We start from the raw sequence: 13,957 nt of genomic DNA on the forward strand, positions 1-13,957 counted from the left end.
CTCCCCCGGATGAAAGGTCTGCCTGCTTAGGAAAACCGCCTCCCAGATGTCCACTCCTGGAATGTGGATCGCCAACAGACAGCAATTGTGGGTCTCCGCCCACTGAATGATCTTGGCTACCTCTTTCATGGCCAAGGAACTCCGAGTTCCTCCCTGACGGGTGGAGTAAGCCACTGAAGTTATATTATCTGACTGGAACGTGATGAACTGGGCCGAAGCTGAGGCCAGGCCAGGAGAGCATTGAAGATTGATCTCAATTCCAGAATGTTTATGGGTAGAACAGATTCCAACCGAGTCCATGTTCCCTGAGCCCTTAGAGAGCCCCAAACTGCTCCCCATCCCAGAAGGCTGGCATCTGTTGTCACAATCACCCAGGAAGATCTGCAAAAGCAGGTTCCCTGGGAAAGATGATCCTGAGACAACCACCAAAGTAAAGATCCCTTGTCTCCTGCTCCAGCTGTAATCGCGGAGACAGATCCACATAATCTCCGTTCCACTGCCTAAGCATGATTAACTGCAGAAGTCTGAGGTGGAAACGGGCGAACAGGATGATGTCCATTGCTGCTATCATCAGCCCAATTACCTCCATGCACTGAGCCACTGATGACTGAGGAGAGGACTGAAGTGCTAGGCAAGAATTAAAAATTCCTTGATTTCCTGACTTATGTCAGAATTTTTTTTGATAAGGAGTCTATTATGGATCCCAAGAAAACTACCCTTGTAGTTAGAACTAAGGAACTATTTTCCAAATTCACCTTCCATCCAAGAGTTGAGAAAATTCTGGGAGCTGTGGCAAGGCCGAATGGAAGAGCCCCGAGCTGGAAGTGTTTGTCTAGAAAGGCAAACCTTAGAAAATTGGATGGTCCTTGTGAATGGGAACCTGCAAGTAAGCGTCCTTTAAATCTACCGTGGTCATATTAACTGATCCTCTTGGACCCAAGGAAGAATGGAACAAATAGTTTCCATCTTAAGGACAGCACTTTGAGAAACTTGATTAGACTCATGGGTAAAATTGGTCTGACGGTTCCCTCTTTCTTGGGAACCACAGATTGAAAAAGAATCCCAGACCTCGTTCCTGCTTCGGAACAAAAACAATCACTCCCAAGTCGGTCTGCAGAGAATCTTGAAGGCAGAACCTGCCCCATGAAGGAAAAAAAATCTTAAACTCCAGTTTGTATTTCGAAACCAAGCTTGAACTTGAGAAAGGCCTATATTAAAAGGCAGAAACGCATTGACTTTAAACTGGTAAGCCTTATTTCAATGTTTATTGGCTTTTAGAAGCAATCTGCACTATTGTGTTTCATTTTTCACAGAAGGATTTATAAGGGATTTTCACAGACCTCAGGGACACTGAAGACGCAACACGGATCCACATCACAAGGAATACAAGTTTGATATTTTTTCTCTCATTTTCATTTTTTTTTTTTTAATATAATTTTTATTGAGGGTACAACATAATCAGTAGTACAGCAGTAAGATGTGTTTAGGTAGTCCTATTCATAATACAGAGTATGCAGATAACAGTGTAATAGACATCTTACAGAAATGTAGTCTCCAGACTCCCATAAGAGTCTAGTCAGTTGTCATAAACCTCAAACATTTTTCAAATAGCACAGGTGTACAAATTTCAGGACCCTCAGAAAGGTTGTTAACAATCTCTGCATCTGTCTCTGTGATGAGGAGTGTCCCTTAAACTTGTAGTTGCTGTAAACCATTGCTCCATGAACAAATATAGTATAATTAAAACATTAAAATAACATTGGGTTACATTAATGAATATTTCGATAGATATATAGCATAGTATCACGTCTCACCTCATTATACTCGAGGAGGTGAGACACAGTAGCAAAGGCAATCATGTGAATAAGCATCAAAGATAGAGAGAAAGTAGTAGGAGTAAAGAGGGGAAGAGAGAGGAGACAAAGGCAGGAGGAAGGTCAGGAAAGAAAGGGGAGGGAAATAGGGGAATAGTTTATGGAATTAAGCTTCAGACATCACTCTTTGAGGAAGCGTCTCCCATGGGGCTCATGTGGTGGTGTGTAGGTCTATGGTTCCTCTATTTATACATACCGCCTCTTCCATCATTTTAACCTGAGACATAATCTCAAGGACTTTACCTAAGGTAGGGGCATTCAGCTGTTTCCAATATCTTGCTATAGCAAGTTTGGTGGACATCAAGCGGTAGATAAGGAGCTGTTTTTGGGGTTTCGGGATCTTAGACACATTCAGATGTAGTAAGCAAGTCTCAGGGCCCCAAATCACAGGTATAGTGAGGTGTTTAATCAGATTTAGGACTTTGGTCCATAGCTGCTGTAATTCTGGACAACTCCACCAAGTGTGGACATTGTCTCCTCTACGGCCACATCCCCTCCAGCACCTATCCGAGGTACCCAGGGAAAAACTATGAATCCTGTTGGGGACCCAGTGCCATCTCGTTAGGAGTTTGTAGAACAATTTGAAAAACGTTATGATATGTATTGTCTGTCTGGTATCAGCTATTGCTTTCATCCAGGTCTGGGTGTCAAATACTTTATCTAGGTCCTTTTCCCAAGCTAATATTTTGTGTGTCTTTTGTAAGATATGGCAGTTTAGTAGACATTGGTAATGTGTCATAAGTGGTCTGTGGTCCTGTATTACCATCTTCCACTTAGATTCCCATATTGTTGAGTTACGCGGTTCAGTTTTGAAAAAAATCCAGTTATATATGAGGGATCGAAAGCGGATGACTTCAAAGTGTAGTTTGCGTAGGATCTTGTAAAGTGAAATTAGCTCAGGGCCTGTGGCCAGAGGAGCATAAATCCGGTAGGCACCTAAGAAGTTCCTGTATATCGTGTATAGGGAACGGATGAGGGGCCACCTGAGGGGAGTGGAGCAATTTATGCCACATGGATAGGCAGTGTTTTATCACTGGATTAGGTGGGGAGGGAAGAAGTCTGCAATGTTGTGGGGTCCATATGAGGTCTGACAATAGGATACCGTGGGGCAAGGAAGCTTGTTCAATATCATACCAGTGGGGAAGTTACCCTCTGGTACCCCATCCTGCTATATGTGTCAGCATGGCAGCCTCGTAGTATGTTCGGAGGTTAGGGAGGCCTAGTCCTCCTCTATCTATTGGTGCCTGCTTGCTATACGTGAGCGTGAGGTCGACCACACATATCTGTTTAATAGGAAGTGTTAGTGTCTGTTTGAGATTCTGAAGGAGATGGTCATAATTACTCGTTACAAAATTTTTAAAGTCGTGTGAGAGGAAGACACCTAGGTGTCTGATTCCTTTTAAATTCCATTTGAACTTGTATTGACTTTGTAGGGTACATAGTTGGGTCACTGGGATATGCAATGGGTAGGCCTCTGTCTTAGTGACATTGAGTTTGTAATAGGACAATTTACTAAAGAGGTCAAAGAGGTCGTGGAGGCAAGGGAGAGATTGGTCTGGGTCCGTCAGGAAGACAGTCAAATCATCTGCGAATAGGCTGAGCTTCTGATGTGTCCCATGGACATATATTCCCTTAATATCCTTTTTTGCCCTGATGGCGGCTGCTAACGGCTCGATAGCGAGCACAAAGAGGAGGGGGGATAAGGGGCAACCCTGTTGGGTTCCATTCCTAAGGTCAAAAGGGCAGGAACAAAATCCCAGGCCTCTAACTCTGGCGGTCGGACCAGAGTAGAGAGCTCCCACTGCTCTGCGGTAGCCTTCCGGGAGGCCCACTGCGTTCAGGACTGCCATGAGGTAGTCCCATCTCACCCTGTCAAACGCTTTTTCAGCATCAAACGACAGGGTGCCTCTGCAAATATGTTCAATAGGCGGCGTGTGCCCTGACGAGTTATCACAAAGCCTACCTGGTCTCTATGGACTATACCCGGGAGCAGCTGACCTAATCTAGTGACCTAATCTAAGTGACCTAATGGCTTCTTTAATTTCAGAGTGGGTTATGGGGCTCGCAAGGTGGTCTGCCGTATCTGCATCTAAGCTAGGGAGGTTTAGGGACAAGAGAAAGGCTGTGACGGAGTGCAAGTCCGCTCTAGGGATATGTGGGCAGGTATCCAGATTGTACAGGTCTCTATAGTAGGCCATAAAAGCCTCTCCTATGTCTCTAGGGGGATGGAGGGTTTTGCCAAGATGAGATATCTTTTGAATTCGTGTAGTTTTGGTTCTAGCCCTAAGTTTGGTAGCCAGCAATCTATCTGCCATGTTTCCCTGATAGTAGAACAGTTTTCTGAATTTGAGCAAAGATTCCTGCATACGGGCCGTCTCTTTGGTCATAGTCTCAGCTCGAAGCTGTCCAATACGACCTGCCAAAGTAGGGTCAGGGTGTAGTTTGTTCTGTTGTTCTAGGGGCCTAAGCTCTCCAAAAAGTTGCGCTAAGGGGGCACCCCCATCTCGCCTCAACTGCGCCATTCTAAGGAAAGTCTTCATAGTCGCCCATAAATTAGTGTCCGTCATTTGTTTGGTGTCATTCCATTTGAAAAAGTCTCGCAAGTAAGACGCTGTTTGTTGAGTCCAAGGGTTTTGATCAGGTAGTCAGCTAGCCTCCACGAACCCAAGTTACTAACAGGGGGGAGTGGGTTTATGTTGACAACCAGCATGTCGTGATCAGACCACGGGCACACTACAATTCTCGCAGAGCGAGCTTTGTCTAGGGTCCATGAGTCCGTAAACACATAGTCAATACGGGAGTAAGAGTGATGTGCCCTGGAGTAGAAGGTGTAGTTCCTCTCCGTCATGTGTAGACATCACCAGATGTCAAAATAGTTATGTCTCATTATGAGGTTGCGGAATCTCTTAGATAAAAGGCATGTCCCTCTGTCAAGGTCTGGGTCTTTACCCGTCCATCTGTCTGTCTAGTGAGGAATCCCAGGCTGCATTAAAATCTCCGCCTAGTAGCACTGTACCCCTCTTAAGCTGGTCCACTCTCTCCAGTAACTGCCTCAAAAATGGGATCTGATGTGTATTAGGGACATAAATATTGACTAGGGTGTATAATGTATCAAACAAGTATCAAGTTGCAAACGAGTATCAGGTATCTACCTTCCGGATCTCTGTCTATGGTGATGGGGGTATACTTGACGTCTTGTCTGATAAAGTATGGCAACACCTCTCTTTTTTTTATTTGTGTAGGAGGCCGTCTCACAGATCGGGTATAGGGTGGATCTGAATTTATGTGGGGACGGGTCAGTCTAGTGTGTCTCTTGTATGTATGCAATCGTCGATTTTTTTCAAGTACCTTACCAGTAGGCTCCGTTTCGTGGGGGTATTAAGTCCTTTTGTGTTTAGGGTTGTTATTGTTAACTCCGCCATGGGTCACCTTTAGAGGGGTGTCGGTGGATGTCTGTTCTTTTAACCTGTTGGGGTGGTGGGGGAAGAGGAGAGGTAGAGAAGAAGAGAGAAAGAGGTAGGAGAAAAAGAAAAACATATCTGTATCGTACATTCATTGTTACAAATTGAAGAATCACTAGTGCATAATAGCACTGCTTAGGGTGGCTCTAGGAGTACTAACTTTCGATTCCTAGAACTACTCTTATATAAGCATTTATTTAAGCGCTTATAAATGGGGGGGGTCATGAGGTTTGGGATTTGGATTTTGGAGGGGCCCACATCTGTGGTAGGGCTATCATAACCTTTATGTGTCGTCTTTAGCTAGCCTGCATAGACCTCAGGGGGGGTCATTACTATAAAGAAAAAAGTGAGCCATTATCTAGGGGATGGGGTGTTAAGTCAGTTTAGCTAAGGCAGGGCTCGACAAACCCAGGAGCCTGGGAGCCACTGGCTCCTAGAATTTTACCCCTGGCTCCTAACTTTTTGGGTTATTCTCCATATATCTATATACAAATCCAACTGTCTGGCTCCTAAAAAATATGCCTGGCTCCTAAATATTCTTATTGGCTCCTAATTTTTGAACATATTTGTCAAGCACTGAGCTAAGGTATTAGGGCGGGGTAAGTAAGGTGCTTATATTTAGGTTTCCTACTCCCCATACCTCCGGGTTTAAACAGATAGATGATGTTGGCTTAACACTAGGGGAGTTCTTAATTTAGGATAAGGTGGTGGCTCCAGACCTGCGGGGTATAGACCTGTGAGGGGGAGGCAAGCATAAATAGTACAGATATCAACAGTTGACTTCACAATATATAAGAACACAAAACATAAGTCCCTAATGACCGACCAGATGTTCTCTGCAAAGTCACGAGTAACTGGTCTAACTGTAAGGCCTCTGAACGGCTGGCCTCTATAACTGTATAAAGGTAAATCAAAACATAACATTCATAACTCAGAGTCCTGAGGCTTCCCCAGGATTTAAGGGAGCATACTGTGAGGTCACAAGGCTACTTCTACTTCTAGTCCCGGCTGACATCTTATAGGGTCTCCTGGCCCAAAAGAGGAAGCTGTAATATGGAGAGTTCATCATCATGTAGGGTTCCGGTGGTGAGATGCTTTCTAGCCGTCAAAACAGATCTGTCTGTAGGACGTTGCCACTCAGGAGCTCCAGCTCTCAGTGGGAGCATCCATGAGGAGGGTGTTTCTCAGTTCTCTGAGAGAAGACCCCCCTTTAGCAGGAGAAGTCGTGCCTCTTCTGGCGTCGAGATCTTGTGCAAGTGGCTGTCTTTTGTTATCAGGAGTCTTACAGGGAAACCCCACCAGTATCTTATGCCCTTGGCTCTCAAAATTTTGGTTTAATCTGCATAAGTCCTTCTCAGATAGAGCGTGTGTGCTGATAGGTCTGGGAAGATCTGTATTTGCTCGAACTTCTCTGGGAGGGTTTTGGATCTCATATTAACATTGATGATCTGGTTTTTAAAAGTGAAATAATGGAGCCTGGTCACCACATCTCTGGGTTTATCTGTTGAAAGGGAGCGTGGGCGCGCCACTCTGTGGGCTCTGTCCATCAGGATATCTGAGTCCTTTGCCTCTGGGACAAGTTCTTTAAAGAGTTCCTTCAGATAACTATCCAGGGGAGAGACTGTTTCAGGGATCCCCCTGATTCTCAAGTTGTTTCTCCTGGATCTATCCTCGAGATCTGCGAGCTTAGCTTCCAGAGAGGAGATTTGGGTAGCCAAGTTCTCGTAATAGGAGAGAAGGTTGGTATGGTCTATTAATAAATCTTCCTGTTTCCTCTCCAGGGCATCCGTACGTTCTCCTATTGAGGCTATATCCCTTTTAAGGTCTGCATGAGATCTATCAAATTTCTTTGTCATCGAATCGTGGTGTCCCGCTAGCAAGTTTTTAATGGTGTCAATTAAGGACTCAGAATCCCCTTCAGACTACCTGCTATTATTATTACGAGTGTTACCTAGTGCTGGTCCCAGTAGGGTCTCGTATGGGATGTTAGAGTCAGACATATCTTCATCTGAGGGGTCTGATGGCGCTGAAGCAGCCGGGTGAAAGTGATCTAAGACAGTCTTTTTTTGAGAGTTCTGCACCTTGGATTTCCTCCTCTGAGACATAATGTAGTTACTCCGCTCAGTTAATACTCTGGGTGTTATGATCCTGGAGTATTTTGATTGTGGGGCCGTGATGACCTTAGCAACTGAGATGGCCTTAGGAACAATGTGGTAATGTAGTATAATCTATGTAGGTCCCTCCATCCAAACCCTCTTATATTAGGCTGACATAGTGCAAAGTCAGGGTCTGTGCCCTAGGCCCACTCTCCTAGGGGTGTCGCCCCTATCGATGAAGCTGGGTAGGGGTCTAGGGATATGACCCACCCGTACGGACAGGTGGGAAATGGGGGAGAGCGGGCTAGGGGTTTAGTGCTTAGCTCTGGCTATTGATGGTGATTTATGAATGCTGAGTATCTCTGGTCAAGCAGAGCCCATGGCAATGTGAACGATAGTCTTAGATAATTCCTAATGGTTTCCTAGGCCACTTATAAGTTTAAATAATATTTATCCGCTAATCTGGAGAGTAGCACCCTGGTTGCTGTGAAATCTGGGTAGGTAGCAGGCTGAGGGTCAATAAGTAGGGATTAGGGGTAAAGTTCCAGTGGCCAGAAATGTCACTTGTGATATCTGTGATAGGTCAATGATGTAGAGTGTGGCCTCGCTCCCTAGGGGTTCCTATATGTGTGCAGGACTTATGGAAGCCCTGACAGCTCTCCGGGGTGGGCAGGGAGTCCAAAACACTTATGGCTGGGGTTAGACTAACTTTTGAGGGCAGGTAGTGTCACAAGGTGGTGCAATTGCGTAGGGGTCAGAACATGCCATGGTGTGTAAAGTAACTCAGGTGGAGGTGTAAGCTGATGATAAAAGTAGTAAAGAAATCACTTACCACCTCGGTTCCAAACCCTCAACACTCTCTGAAGTATACAGCTAGACTAGGGATGCCACGTATTAAGACCCAGCTTGCACTCTTAACACTGTGGCCCACTACTCAAATTCTAAGCAATAGGTTTCTGGAACCACTTATCTATACGCTTCCAGATGTGTGGTTTCCCAGCCTTGGGGGCTGATATATGGGGTGTACAGTTCCAGGCCCTCCTAGGTTCGATCAAGGATTATCTGTAATGCTGCCACTCGGCAGACACCGGGTTTGGGTGGCCTTTTGAAATAATGTTGGGAATCTCCTGTGTCTTCTTAATGCCCAGAGGAGGGAATATTATTGGGTGTGTAGCTGGTGAGGTCAGGCCTCCACTTGGCACTAGTTGTAGTTCAGGATCTGCCTCTAATACCACACCGCCACCCGAGTCTGCAGAGCAGGGGATGAAGACAAGATGGCACCAGTCCGTCTGGCATTGATGTTCCTAGGTCTCCCCAGCAAACTGCGGCCAAATCGCTCCGATGAGCACAGGGGGAGCCTCTTACTCGGGTTAGCTGTGTGTCCGAGGTCTGGCGTTAGTCACGACCTTGTCGTGGTGGGTGGTAGGATCTTCTTGAGCCTCCTGTGGTCTTGCAACCCCAGCCTGCCAGCTTGTCTACAGGGAAGTCTCCTCCTCGGTCTGGCCTCTGTGTTTGTCTCTGCTGCAGCGGTTATGGCTCCGGAGCAGAGCCCCGACCCTCCGGAGTCGTTGGCAGTTGAGTCCGCCGCACAGTACCAGATGCTTCTTTAGGAGCCGGCTCAGGGTAGGATTCAATACATAGGCAGAGCCTCCGCTGTAGGTGGTAGAAAGCGGTCAAAAGTGCTTAAAAATAACAACTGGGGTATAGGCTCGTATTTAGTAGACCCAGAAGGTAAAAATAAATTGCTTGCAAAAAGTTTTTAAAGTAAATAACCTTGGTTTGCTACGGAGCTCACACACAATGCTGCCACTCAGCTCGGCAGTTAACTCCACCCTCCTCATTTTCATTTTTTGATAGTCTTTCATATTATCTGCGTTTTTTTGTGTACACATATTTTTCACATTTTTCACCAAGTTCTCATATTTTTATTTTTTTTGAGATTTCTCACTAGGAATTATTGGGCACTAATTTAGCATTTGGACACCTCATTATTTTGTACACTCCACTATATTTTTTAGGCAAGCCTATGACGAATAGAAAAGTTTAGCGCTGACATTTAGGAGTATATTGCTTTTAGAACTCACTATAGTCAGTTATTTAGAGTTGATTTTAGGTTTACATAAGTCTGATATTGTTTTTTATGTGCATGGATCCATGTTTTTTATATTGTTATATTGAATTTTCATTGTTGGAATAAACACACTGTTTTTTAAAATTTTACATTTAAATAGATCTAGTATTTGGAGTTTCTCCTTGTAGCCTGTCAGTACCTTAGCCTCCTCTGGTTATGCGCTCAGAACACTATCGTTCACTTTTAGTACACAATGATCCCACAGGAGGCGGCTAAGGGACAGGTGCCCGTGACACCTGAGGGGGGTTAAGACTAAAATCCCATAAGGAAGTGCTGTGTCAATAACCAAGAACTCCTATACCACATAATCCAGGAATCAGAAAATAAGGGGTAATGGGTTTCACATAGGTCTGAACATCCATGTCAACATAGAAAACGGAACACTTCAAATCTTAACCTTCCTCCTGGGAGACAAAGAACAATACTAAGCTATGCAGGGAGGTAGGAGGGCTTTTAAAGCTTTTATTGTTGGGGTTCTTAGCCTCCTCCTAGTAGCAGGAATTTAATTCCACACGTCAAAGCTTGTGTACTCTTATGACTGTATAAAAGAAATCAGGTTGGGTTGACCCCTGTGGGTATAGACTAGAAGATTCATCCTTTTAGAATAGCTACCTATTCTAAAAGTAGTGCAAAGGGTCCCACACATGGCAGTTTGCATTTGGGGGCAAAACTGGTCAACATCTCAATGTTGTCAGTGTGAGCAGTCAAGGGAACCACACATCTGATTAATGGAATGAAAAAAGGTGAGCTCCATTAATCATTTACAGAGAAGAATACTCATGACCGTCTCCTAATGTTGTAGGGCCAGACACTAACTTCAACAGGCCTCGTGCTGGATCTCTACCATGTTAATTATAAGATTTGTTTTAAATAAAATAATAATAAAGTGGATGTGTGAGTTATATCAGTTTTAAGACAAAATATTCTGCACTGTAACAAGTATTAATTGCCCTTATCTGTATTATACTGCAACCTGTAGTAAAGCAAGCAAAGGCAAATGCACAAAGCAAAAGTGAACTTCTATTCCCGAGACATGAATGTTTAGGTTTAAACAAAATACAGTTTTATTGAGAGCATCGAATAAAAACATCACAAAAAGACAATCAATTTTGGGAAAATAATTTAAAATAAACGAATGGTTGCAACAACAAAGATGTCACTGATAACGCTTGATATTATGGCTAGACCATGCTTTATAAAGATGACTGGCAACCACTTTAAATGCTACAGAAAACCTCCCAATACCCAACATCCCACATACTACATTGCAGCTATGAACCAGGAAAATCTTGTCATTTGTAAATGTTTATGTTTAATGGTTTATTAAAGAATAAAGAAAATAAATTCAAATAAACCCGGTATATGCAGACTTGTCAATCTGTCACCTTTTACGCTCATGTCACAATAACACAGCTTACATGATCAAACTCAAAATGGTTGATGAGTTTTGTTTTAAAGTATAAAAGTTTGGCCATCAAAACCGTTCCAGGTAGACATGAAAGAAACTCCAAAAATGCTACTGAAACAGCTACACAGCATCCGTCAATCACTTCTTGGCTTTCTCCAGGATATTAAGAAACTTCCCTCTGGTCATTTCTCTTGCTGAAAAAAAATAAATAATTTTTTTTAATGGAATCACAAAAAAGCTCATGTGATAAACACAAATATACCAAATATTAGAGATTAGAGGAGTCATGATAAACTTTATCAGTATATAGACATAATGTCATTAGTTGTGGGCAACACTCATGGATCAGACAGAGCATGCAATTTCAAGAGACTTTTCAATTTACTGCTATCCTAAAATGTACTCAGTCCTGTTGGCATTGTTTTTTTTTTTAAAGCATACCTAAGTATGCTAAGAAGAAGAAATGCACTACTGGGAGCTAGCTGGTGATTAATGGCTATGCGCATATGCCTCTTGCCATTGGCTTACTGCATGTGTTCAGGTAGCTCCAAGTTAGGGATTGCTTTTCTGAAGCTGACTTTGCAGGAGTTAAACACATAGGACAAGATTACAAGTAGCGCGGCAAATCAGTTGCTAAAACACTATGCGCATTTTGGCTTTTTCGCATTTGGGGTTGCGGAGCAATTACAAGTTGCAAAATACCATTTTGTGTGCACGTTAAAGGGACAGTAAACCTAAAATATAATGTTATATAATTCTGCACATGGTGCAGAATTATATAACATTATATTAGTGCTATCGTTATTAAACCTTATATTCCCTTTTAATTTTTTTAAAATATGCCAGTTTTTCAGACCCGTTCTCTGTACTCTGTTGAGCGGGTCTGTTTTTATTCCACAGCGCATCGGGCCAGCTGTATAGTCACAGCCCGGCCTGACCACGCCATTATACTCTGTCTGACAGCAGGAGCGAGCTGCACTTAGTGTTATGTCGCGTTCGGGCCGGGCTGTGACTATACAGCTGGCCCGATGCACTGTGGAATAAAAACAGACCCGCTCAGCAGAGTACAGAGAGCGGGTCTGAAAAACTGGCATATTTTAAAAAAATTAAAAGGGAATATAAGGTTTAATAACGATAGCACTAATAAAATGTTATATAATTCTGCACTATGTGCAGAATTATATAACATTATATTTTAGGTTTACTGTCCCTTTAAGCTGCGTAATGCAAACAGCCAAATCACGTGCGATTCTATGGAGAAGTCAAATAGAAAAAAAACACACACAAAAACTCTAATATGTTGCGCAGAAACCCATGACATATTCTCCTTGAAAAGTGTTCATAAAAATGCAAATATTTCATATTGCGAAAATGTTTTCCCAACGACATATGTTCTATTTATTTCTAAATAAATATTTAATGTGATAACAAAATTTATGCTTACCTGATAAATTATTTTCTTTCCTGGCATGGCGAGTCCATGAATCCATTCTAATTACTAGTGGGAATTCAACTCCTGGCCACCAGGAGGAGGCAAAGAACACCCCAGCAAATCTTTAAGTATCATCCTAATTCCCACAATCCCCCAGTCATGGAAAGAGAAGAGGACACAAAATAAGGGCGGGTCATGGACTCTCCATGCCAGGAAAGAAAAGAATTTATCAGGTAAGCATACATTTTGTTTTCTTTCCAATGGCATGGAAAGTCCATGAATCCATTCTAATTACTAGTGGGAAACAATACCCAAGCTAGAGGACACAGAATGGAAGGAAGGGAGAACAAGACAGGTGGACCTAAACAGAAGGCGCCATTGCTTGAAGAACATTCCTCCCAAAAGTATCCTCAGCAGAGGCAAAAACAAAGAATTTGTAGAATTTGGAAAATGTATGCAACGAAGACCAAGTGGCCGCCTCATAAGCCAACCGAATGACACTTCTCAAACAAAAAGAAAGAGTAGAAGAAGTGGCCTTCCGGCCCTTACGTTTACCAGAAAAAAACAACAAAAAGGGCAGTAGATTCCCGAAAATCCCTAGTAACATAGTAGATGAGGTTGAAAAAAGACTGAAGTCCATCGATTTCAACCTATACAAATCTAAAATACTTACAAAAAGCTCCAGTTAAGCTTAAATAATCCCACTAAGGGGGGCGGAGTTAACCGCCATGCTGAATGGTCGCAAGCTAGAAATTTATGCTTACCTGATAAATTACTTTCTCCAACGGTGTGTCCGGTCCACGGCGTCATCCATTACTTGTGGGAATATTCTCTTCCCCAACAGGAAATGGCAAAGAGCACAGCAAAAGCTGTCCATATAGCCCCTCCTCAGGCTCCGCCCCCCTGTCATTCGACCGACGGTTAGGAGAAAAAAAGGAGAAACTATAGGGTGCCGTGGTGACTGTAGTGTATAGAGAAAAAAATTGTTCAAACCTGATTAAAAAACCAGGGCGGGCCGTGGACCGGACACACCGTTGGAGAAAGTAATTTATCAGGTAAGCATAAATTCTGTTTTCTCCAACATTGGTGTGTCCGGTCCACGGCGTCATCCATTACTTGTGGGAACCAATACCAAAGCTTTAGGACACGGATGAAGGGAGGGAGCAAATCAGGTTACCTAAATGGAAGGCACCACGGCTTGCAAAACCTTTCTCCCAAAAATAGCCTCTGAAGAAGCATAAGTATCAAATTTGTAGAATTTGGCAAAAGTGTGCAGAGAAGACCAAGTCGCTGCCTTACATATCTGATTAACAGAAGCCTCGTTCTTGAAGGCCCATGTGGAAGCCACAGCCCTAGTAGAGTGAGCTGTGATTCGTTCAGGAGGCTGCCGCCCGGCAGTCTCATAAGCCAATCGGATAATGCTTTTCAGCCAGAAAGAAAGAGAGGTAGCAGTAGATTTTTGTCCTCTCCTCTTACCAGAGTAAACGACAAACAAAGATGAGGTTTGTCTAAAATCCTTTGTTGCTTCTAAATAGAACTTTAAAGCACGGACTAC

General features: G+C 43.4%; 1 protein-coding gene across 1 annotated transcript in view; it reads right to left on the reverse strand.

The window, feature by feature from the left end:
• Positions 1-10,602: 10,602 nt before the first annotated feature.
• The window catches only part of LIN52 (lin-52 DREAM MuvB core complex component), a 325,267-nt gene continuing 321,912 nt past the window's right edge, over positions 10,603-13,957 (reverse strand). Inside the window, exon 6 of the mRNA XM_053696953.1 lies at positions 10,603-11,164. Coding sequence (XP_053552928.1) covers positions 11,109-11,164 — 56 coding nt within the window. The 3' untranslated portion in view covers positions 10,603-11,108. The remainder of the gene's footprint in view (positions 11,165-13,957) is intronic.

Source organism: Bombina bombina, chromosome 1 (assembly GCF_027579735.1).
Source record: "Bombina bombina isolate aBomBom1 chromosome 1, aBomBom1.pri, whole genome shotgun sequence".
NCBI classification, from domain to species: Eukaryota; Metazoa; Chordata; class Amphibia; order Anura; family Bombinatoridae; genus Bombina; species Bombina bombina.